General features: G+C 35.6%; 2 protein-coding genes across 2 annotated transcripts; one reads left to right on the forward strand and one right to left on the reverse strand.

Annotated features, from left to right (window-relative positions):
• Window positions 1–238: 238 nt before the first annotated feature.
• LOC100183802 (BTB/POZ domain-containing protein 7-like) lies at window positions 239–11,344 on the reverse strand. The gene is made up of 16 exons (XM_002122458.4): window positions 11,188–11,344; window positions 10,775–10,904; window positions 10,280–10,471; window positions 9,504–9,809; window positions 9,169–9,233; window positions 8,706–8,831; window positions 8,042–8,126; window positions 7,392–7,508; window positions 6,826–6,964; window positions 5,946–6,079; window positions 5,126–5,276; window positions 4,718–4,905; window positions 3,746–3,925; window positions 3,017–3,209; window positions 2,103–2,268; window positions 239–1,239 (listed from the first exon to the last, which is right to left on the reverse strand). The coding sequence occupies exons 1-16, from the start codon at window positions 11,286–11,288 to the stop codon at window positions 357–359; spliced, it is 3,156 nt and encodes a 1,051-aa protein (XP_002122494.1). The 5' UTR covers window positions 11,289–11,344; the 3' UTR covers window positions 239–356.
• Window positions 11,338–12,397, forward strand: LOC108950205 (the record flags this gene model as incomplete). Its single annotated transcript, XM_018815261.2, is given in 1 exon segment — window positions 11,338–12,397. A coding segment is annotated over 1 exon segment (236 nt), but the record flags the coding sequence as incomplete, so codon positions are not given.
• Between the last annotated feature and the right edge of the window lie 240 nt (window positions 12,398–12,637).

Below are 12,637 nucleotides of genomic sequence, written 5' to 3' on the forward strand. Positions count from 1 at the left end.
AAGGACCTCACCCATAAAGAATAATAATAATAATAAATGGACTGAACCGTAGCCTTACCTCAACTATTTGTTACTGTTGAACTGGGTGTAAGTTTACAATCATACAAGGCAGGATTGAATGGAACTGTAGATGCGTCCTAAACTATTTGTTACTGTTGCTTTTAAGATGGTAATAAATATGTTACGCCAGTTCTAACAACAATATGTCTTTTGACTGCTCAAATATAAGACAAATCACGAGTAAAAAAATGACAATTTATTGTGCAAAGTGTTTGAAACAATTGCCGTGATGAATTGCACATGTCTTTGCATGAAAAGCAGTTTCAGATAAACAGAATATAAAATAATCGACGTTACTACAGACAAGTTTCTTTGTCACCAAGATATTGAATTTCATTGTTAGGTTGGGGGGAGAGAAACAAGGCTCCGGGCTCAGCAGAGACACTTCTCTCATTGCTGTTGCCTTCTATAGCACCTTGAGCATTTGTATGCTGTTGTACATTATGTTGGTTGATAGTTTGTGTTACGCTTTCGGTACCAGTTGGGTAAAGATCCGGTTTTTCTGTCACGATTTTCGGCAAAGTTCCGTCTAAAACAAGCTGCGGCAACGGGCTGCTTAAACTGCTCCTAGGTGGCGGTAAAGAGCTAGAAGTGTTTTGCCAATTGGGGAGCGAACGGTTTGCATTGCTACTTGTGCGTGTAGGTCTTTTCATACTCAAATAATGGGCGTACGATAATTTTTTCCGACTTGATGAAGACGGTACTTCAGGTATTTGTTGCAACGAGTTAGAAGACTCGGAGTCACTACTAGAACGTGACAACTTCAAAGTTGAGTCCGCAGATGCCGCAACGTCTGGCACGGAGCCGTGGCGCAGAGCCTTCGTCAACGAGGAGTCGCTATCCCAAAATAAGTTGCCGGGTCGTGCCATGTCACAGTCGTTGTAAGGAAACGGCCACTCTGGGTTTGAATCGTTAGAATCGCAGCTGGAAACACTGGAAGTTTCATCGTCACTCCAACCGGCAACACTGGATGTGAGTTGCTCAAGCGGAACTCGCTTTTGGAAAAGTTTTTGGAGTCGTTTCGGTTTCACCACCTCGCTACTGACCTCTGGTGGAGACAAAAGGTCATCGGGGTCGTAGTAAAGATGAGGCCGACGTAAAACATCGGTCGCGATGTCAGAAAGATCGGCCTCCCTCACCACTAGGAGGCGAATGTATTGCTCTGCTCGACATAAATTGCTGAAAATAAAAAAGCGGATTTATTAAAGCTATAATTGCTGGCTAGTTTATTAGTTATACTTTAATAAAAACTTTTAGAGATTCAAATGAGACAAATTATGGAGGGGTATACAAGGGTGCATCACAAAAATACAAAATTTTTCAGCAATAATATTCAGTTTTAAAACATTTTTAACAATTTTAGCCACTTTCCTAAATTATGAATGTGTTTAGCAGGAAAAACACAAAATAAATACAATATACCTTTGTGACAATCATATTACAGTCTGTATAAAAACACCTGATTGTCATATCATGATATGGCTTGCTCGCCGTGTCTAAACCAAAACACCCATGTTATAACAACTGTCGTTGCCCCATCATGAATAAGTGATATCCTATATACTCACTATAAATAACCCACACAATACTAACCAGAGCGAGACATTAACTAACTACAACACACACTACAAATAACCTCCGTACCAAAGTATATGATGTACCAGTAATCATTACGATAAACAACTTGAATGCATTCAACAATATAAACACCCTATTCACTACACTACTGCTCTTCAACCAGTGTGCACGATGCATCCTAGGGTCCATCGAAATATGCCAGGGGTGCACCAGTGCAAAAGGGTATACAAGGGTGCATCACAAACTTCAACAATTTTTAAGCAATATTATCCAGTTTTGAACATTTTTAACCATTTTTAGCCACTTTTCTACAGTTTTTTTTATAAGAAATCTTTATCTTGTATCACTGGTAATTGAGTAACATCATTAGTTTTACGGTAAAGCAATCAGGGGTGCACGAGTTCGTCGCAACAACTTTAATTGTTCACCAACCCAAAAAGGTCGAAGAGCACCACACTACTAACCAGAGCGAGGTGTTGGTTTCCACCAATGAATTGCGTCCTGCACCGCAACAGTGAGGAATTCCTGCTGACGTAGAATGACATGACTGCAATACTTGTTTAATCCACACAGATTGACGTAATATTCGCTCTCTTGCAATTAACCTGCTTGTAATACTTGGATGGGGTACTGTGAAAATAAACAAGGTATTATAGTAATGTAAAAATCTACAGTCAAATAAACAGTCACGAAATCACAAGAAACATCTGTAAAATAAAAACAAGACAAAATATGAAAAGAAAAAGAAAAAAAAGAGAGAAAAATGGAAGATACTTTTAGTTACAGTGACTTTTGTTCCCTAAGACAAAATATAAAAAGAAAAAAAACAAGACAAAATATAAAAGAAAAAAAAGAGGGAAAAATGAAAAGATACTTTTAGTGACTTTTGTACCCCAGACTTTACAGTGAATTTTCAAGCATTCATAATCGTTTGTGTGTTTGGTGTCAGCTTACAGTATGGCCCAGTAAGAATATCTTTATAACCATTAGGTTCCAAAACAGGTTGGCATCGGATTTGGTTGGGTCGGATACTAAAGGTTGAAAAGCCTTAAAATTTTATTCTTTGAGGGTAATGTCCTACAGTGTGGCTAGCTATAGAAATTAAAATGCCGGCCATAGTTGGCCCATTATCCCCCCCCCCCTCTCCCAAAAAAGCTGTATGGGGGTAACCAGGGGGTATGGGGGAAATATGGGGGTGCAAGCATTAAAATATAGAACCAAATTACGACACAATTATGGTTATTGGAAAATTTAAGAATTTTTCCTAAAAAAATGATGTTTTTTTACCAAACATGAAAATTTTACACAAGACTTAAACCAAGTCAATGTTAGGCGACAATCGTTAAAATGCAGGTAACGTATTTAATATAATAGCCACCTGGGTAGGAGCTTGCGATATACTTGAGTCTTTTGGTTGCCAATGAAGTGACGGGATATCTATGTATATCATGTGATACCTTGTTCACCATGTACAAAGCATCTGGTACCGAGGTTATTTGGTGAAGGGGTGCACGTACCGAACGTAGGTTTACGGGGGTGATTTCTTGAGTGGCACGCTCTTCAAGGATCATCTAGAGTGAGAATAAGAAGAAAAAAGCTATCAATAAAACCAGACTAAAATAAGAAATCTGAAAATAAGAAAAATCTAATAGAACTAAAAAGTGAAAAACTACAAATAAGCACAAGGTTTAGAGCGAAAGATATATTTAAAAGGTAAGGGCGAAATAGCAAAAGCATTAACATTCTTCCGAGTCGGAATCATTGGTCCGAAGTTCCGACCAGTGATAGTTAGAATTTATACAGATAACAAGTTCATTATCATTTAGAGGTCATCAGTGAGCCACACCTGAGACCTGGGATGTAGGTCCATTACCCCAACACCCAGGGTGCTACCATCTAGACCCCACTGAGGCAGTTTATAGACACTCAATAATAGAGATTCTATTCTATAAGGGTGAGGTCTTCAGTGAGGCACACCTGAGACCTGGGATGTTGGTCCATTACCCCAACATCCAGGGTGCTACCATCTAGACCTCATTGAGGCAGTTAATAGAGTTATAGACACCGTATAAGCGTGGGGTTCCTATCAAAAAATACAACCACATACCTTAGCTTCTTGTAGGTGTGGAGGGAAATACCTGGGAGGGGAAAACCCTAACCCGGATTTATCCCTTAACCAGAAGAAGGTGTTCTGGTTGTCATTAGTTGTCCCATTGTTGTGATGCCATTCTAATAAATGTTCGGGTGGGCAACTTATGACACCTCGTTTCACAGCATTCACCAAAGCCTGTGTGGTAATTATAATGTAAATATATGGTATTGTATATGGGTGAGGTCCTACAGTGAGGCAAGCCATGGGACTTGAGATTTAGACCAGAGTTGTCCCGGTACCCCAACACCCAGGATGCTGAAACCCAATGCCACTTATTTTACAACGCACCTACTTTTGGGTTTATTGTAGAACAAAACTTGTTAAACCTTTAAGCCTTAATTTTAAAATCAAAAAAGGCTAAAAAACAGAATAAATATTTGTAATTAACTTTTATAATAATAATGGTGTAGATTTCATTAACAATTAGCATGTATCAAACTTACAGACTTCTTGTATCACAACTTAGTAAGAATTTGTTTTTTAGTAATTGAAGAACTTTCAAGTTTTCAACAGGTTAATTGTCAAGTGTTAACAAAACAATAACCTTAAATTGGTTGCACTATTTTTCACAAGTGTTTTTATAAGATATAGATAAGAGTAATTTTGACAGCTGGTTTTTCAAAGTGTCAAGAAAACAATAACCTTAAACTCTTAAGTAGCTGCACAACTTTTCACATGTGTTTATATAAGTTAAGTTGTATTTGACCGACACTTCAGTATTTTTAAACTAGTTTTTGACAGTGTCAACAAAACAATAACTTGAATTGGTTGCGCTACTTTTTACAGGTGTTTATATTAGATATAAGATAACAGTAATTATGACAGCTAGTATTACATACCAATAATGTTGAACTTGAATTGGTTGCACCACTTTTAACAGGTGTTTATACAACTTCACTATTACATCACAAACAAATCTAAACAAACCTCGTGATTAGAAGGTAGGACGTGTCGGATTCGAACGTGGGTTAGCAGTGCTGCCGTACATTCATGTAATTCACCAGTGTTGCCAGCTAATAAAAGTTCTCGTCGCCTTGTCGACAAAACCGAGCTGACGCGAAAGTTGCGAGCTGATTGGCTGCCAGAGATCATGTGACTTCTGACCAAATTTGGTTCTAAAAAAGTTTTAATTAAAAAAAATTTTTTAGTTTCTTTATTTTTAGGAACCATTTTCTCATTAATTTGATTTTAGAAAATTTATTTTTTTTGAAACATTTTTTTGGAAGAATATTTTCTTGTTCAAAGCCAGTCAATAAATTTTACTCCATCTTAACTGTAGACCTGCATGTCTGCTTATCCATACACTGCATTAACCTAACGCACCATACACCATACCTCGTAGTTCAATCTGTCGCACCAGCTCGTGCTCGCCCCACTTTAACACCCCGCGTAGAATGTCAAGCTCGGGCGAATTCACAAAATCCGAGCGAATAATTCGACAAAATTCCTCCTCGGTGAATGAGGTGTAGACACCAGCCGATAATATCTGATTGCAACGGTTGATATTAATATAAAAGATTCAAAAATATTAAGGATTTCTTAAAATATTGAGGAAAGTCTTTGTTTGGGAACCTAGGATTTATGCCAGAGTTGGCCCATTACCCCAACAACCAGGGATTTATGCCAGAGTTGGCCCATTACCCCAACAACCAGGGATTTATGCTAGAGTTGACCCAACACCCCAACAACCAGGGATTTATGCCAGAGTTGACCCATTACCCCAACAACCAGGGATTTATGCCAGAGTTGGGCCATTACCCAAACAACCAGGGATTTATGCCAGAGTTGGGCCATTACCCCAACACCCAAGTTTCTTAAGCAGGTCTGGAAGCAGACGGATTTGGGGATTTGGGGTGTGGTGTAAAGAACAACAATTTTTTAACATTTAAAATAATAGATAGGAAATAACAGCAAATCTGCATTCACAATAACTAATAGATAAAACATACAAAAATTTATAAACAAAAGAAAGCTTGAAACAAAACACTTAAAATACGATGTTCCCATGTTCATTATTATTAAACAAAAGTTTCAGTGTTATTTTTTAACAACTGTTGTTTTGTCGCTATATGCTGTTATTTTCGTTTAAAATATTTCTAAATCTTCGAAGAGACAAATAAAGTTATCATTATTGTATACCCCCCTTATTACACACCTGCTGAAAGTTCTCCCTTGCAAAGCGAATAGTTTGTCTTTCTACCCATTGTGAACCATGCGGTTTATTCGACCATCGCAATATCTCAACAACATTCGACGTGTTCAACCTTTCAACAAGCATGTCCTCGCATTCTGCGGGATAAAGTTAATGTATTGGTTGCATGCAAACAGTGGTTAACTCAATGTTGACTACTCAAATAATGAAACTGCACGTACAGAGTTAATCGCTCAATTATTAAAAGGTCCTTTGGTCTTGTTGGCCTCGTAAAATGCTGACAACTCGATTTAAATTTTAAATTGCGCTTTATAATATGTATTATGTATATAAATTATCTATGATATAATATGTGGAATAAAGGGGGTGTATTGGTCGACATTAGCCAACCCAAACACAATGCTGACAATTCTATTCTATATGGGTGAGGTCCTACAGTGATGCATGCCATGGGACCTGGGGTTCAAGGCAGAGTTGGCCCATTACCCCAACATTGTATATGCACATTCTGTTCTATATGGGTGAGGTCCTACAGTTAGGCATGCCATGGGACCTGAGATTTAGACCAGAGTTGGCCCATTACCCCAACATTGTATATGCACATTCTGTTCTATACATATGAGGTCCTATAGCAAGACACCATGGAACCTGGTATACAGCTTTATATTTGTACAAAAACAAAGCTATTAATATTAACACAGAGCTACAAATATTACGCCGATTTAGCCAAGAAATTTGCAAAAAGTTCTTTATTATTTTTACATTATACAGCTTACAGTTACTTCTTACTTTAAAATACATAACATTCATAAGAAATTGGAAAAAACATATTTTTTACAATATGCACCTTATGCTATATAATTCATAATATGCATTCTCTTACTTTGCACAAGACGAGGAAATTCGAGAAATCTTCCGATTAAAATCAACTCCGTTAGGTCCTTCCCCTCTTCCGATACCAAGTCTACTGAATTCCTTGACACTGGGGGCGCTATATCTTTCATTACTCGCTGAAGGTCGACCTGGGGGAGGGGGGGGTTATTTAGTTGGTGGGAACTTGAGTAACTGATCCATGGTTGCCACTCCCATGCCCACAGTCGAGTTGCTGAAGCTATTGCAGTGTGTGGATAATCAGAGATGACTTTTGGTTGGTTTGGTCATTTATATCCTCATGGGTGGGAACTTGAGTGACTTATTCATAGTTGCCACTTCCATGCCCACAGTCGAACATGTTTTTGAGAACTTTATGAAATTAAAATTTAGTGAAGATTTAGGAATTGTATTTTGATTGTTTTTTTGTTAGGGGGGGGAATATTAAATAAGTAGGTACAGTTTAAAGACTATTGTCTATAACTACTAAACTACATACAGGAGAATAAACAAATTACAAGTAAAATCCACAACATATAAACATAAGCAACAACTTTGAATATGAATCAACCATCTTACTTCATCCGTGTACATTGCGTGGATGGCAACGGGGAAGTACCTTGGGGAAAACACTTTCCAATCAACCTCTATTGTTAAGAATGGTATATCATGGAATTCCCCTTCGTCAATACGTTCCTGGAAAGAAAAGAATTTATAAATTGGATTTTACAAATGGAGGAAATAAGGAAACTGTTGGAATATTGTGGTTTACAATTTAAACAATTATTTTTAATCTTTTGTGATATTTTGGGATTTTTTTATTGTTTTGTGACTTATGGTTTGAACAATCTTTTTCATAGCTGGAACATGGGAATGCTATGATTATAAATCAAAATAAAAACAAAGAGGTTGTAGATTTAAAAAAAACAATGTTAGTTGCATATACGCAATACAGGATTTAGGCCAAAGTTAAACTAATAAGCTAATTCGGCACAACTAATATAAAGTAAGGTAGGGGAAGACAGGACACTTTTATCACATATTATTTAAATATCCTGAACTTGTTTCAAACAATTAACAACAGTTTATGGGAGTCGTAAGGATACGGTTTTATATTTTTTTGAATATTTTTTGTTTACTACCAAATTGGGTCGGGAAAATAAAATGAAAAGGTGTCCCATTTTCCCCCACCCTACTATTTATAATGAATATCTATATTAAGCACAAACCTTGTGACTTTGAATCACTCTGTGTAGGAATGGAGACCGTGCAGATAATACAAAGGAATGGCAGCATATGCCTGGTCGTTGGGTTCTGTATGGATGGTTCATAATATACATACAACATTAAATTAACATGAATAATTCATATTGTTTAAACAAGTATAATAGACCTTGAAATTCTTGCTGGCAAAGAATGAATGCGTTAAATTTTAGTTAAGTCCTTGTGGGGTCCTCTTTTATGCTTTCTAAATTGTCAGCCATACCGGAAAAAACAATTACACACAAAGTAAATACATTGTAACTTGTAATCGGGCACGAGGTTTATGAAACAGAACACCCGTGTTATAACTGCTGTCATTGCCACATAAAAACAAGGATAAATGAGTTATGTTCATTCATTCAACAAACTAATAGTCTTTAAAAAACATAAACACAACATTTACTATAAAGTGATGCATTATGTTTAAATAAGTAACAATTTATTAATTTATCTATTTATGCTTGTTTCAACCACTGCATTAAATTACAGTAATAGTTAAGTAACCACGATATAATGGAACTGGTGGTGCTTCTAGATCCCAAAACTATTGCCAGAAGATCTCTCACACATTTAATAGACTTGACAGCAACAACATTATATACATATATATATATAGGAACAACAGCTTACCTTAATCTAGAGGGCAGTGATGCGAGTGAGAAAACGAGTCTAATATCTCCAGTGCTGCCAGCTGATAACATGAGGTTCTTCATGTCCACAAGGAACTCACTTTGTTCATCATTTGTTTCCTCGCGACTGGAAACATGGATTATATTAAATACAGCAGAGGAAAAAATTGGTGATGTTGGGCAAATTATAAATCGTAACATTAAGGTTGCCTGGGAGGACATGTCACTCTAATTTCTAAATCGGGGTGACATTTCATGTTTAGAACCTGTTTTTACCCGGTTTATGCCAAGTAGAAGCATTTTTAAAAAGGCATTTTTTTCATTTCAAAAAAGGTAATATCTCACTTTTCAAACCAGGTACATTAATGTTCTTTATGGCAATAACTACAAGCAAAAAAAACATCTTCTTTTGACTTACCAGCAAACAGCTATTTATAACTAACCTATTAACATAAGCAGCTTACCTGTCCAAGGTTAACTTCCCAGCAGCAGAAATAGCAAGCTCTAATGTATCTTCACACTTAACCTGCTGTAAATAAAACGAATACAAATTATTAAATAAATAGTACTTGGGTTTTTTGTAATAATCAAATTCGGCCAGACACATGTGATTTTAATCAATTACTTTGATTCTATTCCCCACCGCATTAAAGTAAATCTTCTGGTATTTCTACTCCTTTCTCTTGTTGTGTTTTACTGAGACTTTTATTTTAAGCAAAACAAAACCGATGATCAATTTCGTTCGTCAATTAGAATTTCGACAACATACTTTATTCGAGATCTAAGATATTTGACCTACCTGTTGTGGGGTGTCTGGTAAGAAATCTGGTTGGTTTGGTAACTTTTTCATCGGTTCGACTTTGTTTTTGTTGCTTGTTAACTTTCCAAGTAAGCTCCTGTTCTTTATATTTGTTTTCTTTTGTCCGTATATAGTTAGTAGTAATTCCTTTGCATGATTGGTGGGGGAATCAGTGTTCGAAGATATTGAGACTGTTCTGGTGCTTGTTGAATATTTGTAAGTAATGTTTGGAGTATTTAAACAAATGTGAGCATTCTCGGGGTTCAAAGTTGTCCAACTTGTATTTGTTCCATTATCATTTGTAACCTGGATAAATAGAAAGTGAAATATTGCAACAAAATATAATAAAAACAGTTTAAATAAAATATCAGCAATCTGCATGGGGTAAAATTATATAAATAACACAATTTTTATGGCACCTAACCTGGGGTAGCAGGCTAACACTATATAATTCTGCATTAATCAGTAAATATCCAAACAAAAGCAGAAACGCATTCAGTAACATTTAAGCTTAACAGTATTACAACAAACTTGTTAATTTTTTTATAAACACGACTGATATATTTACCTCTTTCTACCTAAATGATTAAATGAACAATCTACCTCTAAACCTTATTTTTATCAAGTAAAGCAGAAAGGCATAATTCAGGCTTAACAGATCTGAGCTCATACAGCCAGTGGCGTAGCCAGGGGATTTCAGTGGTCGTGACCCCCCTTTTAAACCAAAAAATATATTTTTTTGTTCATTTCTAATTAAACACAACTGTTATATTTACCTCTCCAGCTTGGCTGTTTACACCTTTATAAGCAAGTGGGAGAATCATTGAAGTTCGTTTGGAAAATAAAGCAGAATGAACTCCAACAGTGGTGTTGCCGTCAACGAGGTGTAAATCACATAAATAACCAGATTTTTGCAGCTCAAATAAATCATTGGAAACACTGCTGGCGGGTTTTCGTGCCAAGTCAGCCTGGTTACAAAAATAAAACAAATTAAACAGAATTTGTGTGTCTTTTTAAATTAACAACTGGATTTAATTTTACTTTACAAAAGTTTCGCAATACAGCTGCAAAAATTGTTAAAGTATCAGTGTTATTTTGCATTAAAACTACATTTACCTAAATTATTAGGAAATTCTGGTTTAAAGCAAGATAGATGAAAGCGGTGATTAGCTTCAATGCTTCTCCAGTAAAAAATAGAATTTCTACAAGATTTTAGCTAAATATAGTTTTCCAGTATACAAATAGAATTCCTATAATTTTGAGCAACTTACAGCGTCAGAAAGCTCTTTAAGCATAGCAACAAGTTGATATTGTGAAACCAAACATTGAATATCCGCGTAACTCCATGATGAAGTTAATGCTCTAAGATGACGTCCGTGTATCGACAGTTTTGATGCAAGTCTGGAGAGAAAAAGTTTTACTTTGTAAAAGGATCAGTGCTAGTTTAAAGATGGCATGTAATAGTAAAGTATATATCATAACCAAAATAGATTTTAAAGGCATTTGTCAAATTTATAACAATGTTGGCATTTTTTAATAAACAGGTAATGCCTAGAACGTTAGGCTATACACTAGTATGAAAATTTCAAAACATATTTTTTTTAAATTTACACAAATTTTTCACAAAAAACTTGTTTAGGAATCATTGTTTAAAATACAGTATAAACTTGCAATAAACTCCAACCTTTTATAAATCTTTGGAAGGTTGAGTTTCTTTTTCAAAGTTGATAAACCAGATTTAGATTTCTTGTCGGCCAACAAAGATTTCTTAAACGACCCCGTCATTATTCAGCAGCCCATGAAAACATAACATAAATAAACTAACACCGGCACCTAATACACAGGATCGTTATATTAGGAACACTTTTACACAGCAATAATAATAATAATAATAATAACAAATTTATTTGTCTCTTCGATTACGGTAGCGAAGATTTAAAAATATTTTAAACGAAAAATAGGATATAGCGACAAAACAACAGTTGTTAAAATACGCTTATGGTTGAAAAAATAAACTATCAACGGTGGGTTACGGAGGATTTCTTACTAACACCTTAGTAACGCTTAAATAAGTAAACACCTCAAAAGCCAACTAATAAAAACAAACGCTTTCTAAAACTTCGTTTTGTTATCGCTAACATTTATAACAGAATTTCTTAAAATTCTTACTTTAAAGCGCCCGGAAATGCATTTCTTTATATTTTTATCTTTCAATAATACAAAAAAAAACACATCTAAACTGCCTTTAAAACCATTTAAAACTATAAAAATCTTTATTTATCTTAAACAACGAAAGAATAAAAATTGCGTTTTTAAGATATCTATGAATTTAAATATTTATTAATGATCTCTATTTTATTGGTGACGTAATATCGGTTTATTTTGGGGGCGGAAGAAATTTCAACCCAACGTTTACAGGTTATTTTATGTAGAAAAAAGTGAAACGCTTATAAAAATAATAATAATAGGCTATTGTATACAAGATAAATCACACCGACTTTCTTGCTTGCACATTTTTTTTCTAATTACAGATGACTCTGCCGAACTACAGATGACTCTGCCGAACATTCTATTTGAATAAGGTGAATATATATGCAAGAGTAGGTTAAACTGTTTTAAAACTGTGCCAATATATATTCACTGAACTGCCAAGAAGTTATGGAAGCGATCCTGGAGAAGATGGCCTCCTTTGAAGAGATGTTCTTGCAGCTCAAGAACAAGCAAGATAAGTATGAAAGTGATAATGCTAATTCTAAAAACAATGATGCTGCTTCTCCTGCTGTCGCTGTTATTACAGGGTCACCAGAACTCAAAGAGATGCGCAAGATGCTTAACAGTCTAGAAACATCATTGAAAGACCTAACAGCTCTTGTAAAGAGGACAGACGACCGGCTGGACGATCTAGAGCAATATGGACGCCGTAATTGCCTCATCGTTCATGGGAGCAGGAGAGTACCTGGGGATAGAAATAGTTTTTTACATTATGTTCTAAATATTTTAAATAAACTACACCTACCATATCCAGTAACCCCGGCAGACATTGATATTGCCCATGTCCTGCCAACAAAGAAGGACAGGGTACCTATTATTATTAAATTTGTCCGCAGGATGGTCAGAAACGACGTCTACGGACA

Source organism: Ciona intestinalis, chromosome 1 (genome assembly GCF_000224145.3).
Source record: "Ciona intestinalis chromosome 1, KH, whole genome shotgun sequence".
NCBI lineage: Eukaryota > Metazoa > Chordata > Ascidiacea > Phlebobranchia > Cionidae > Ciona > Ciona intestinalis.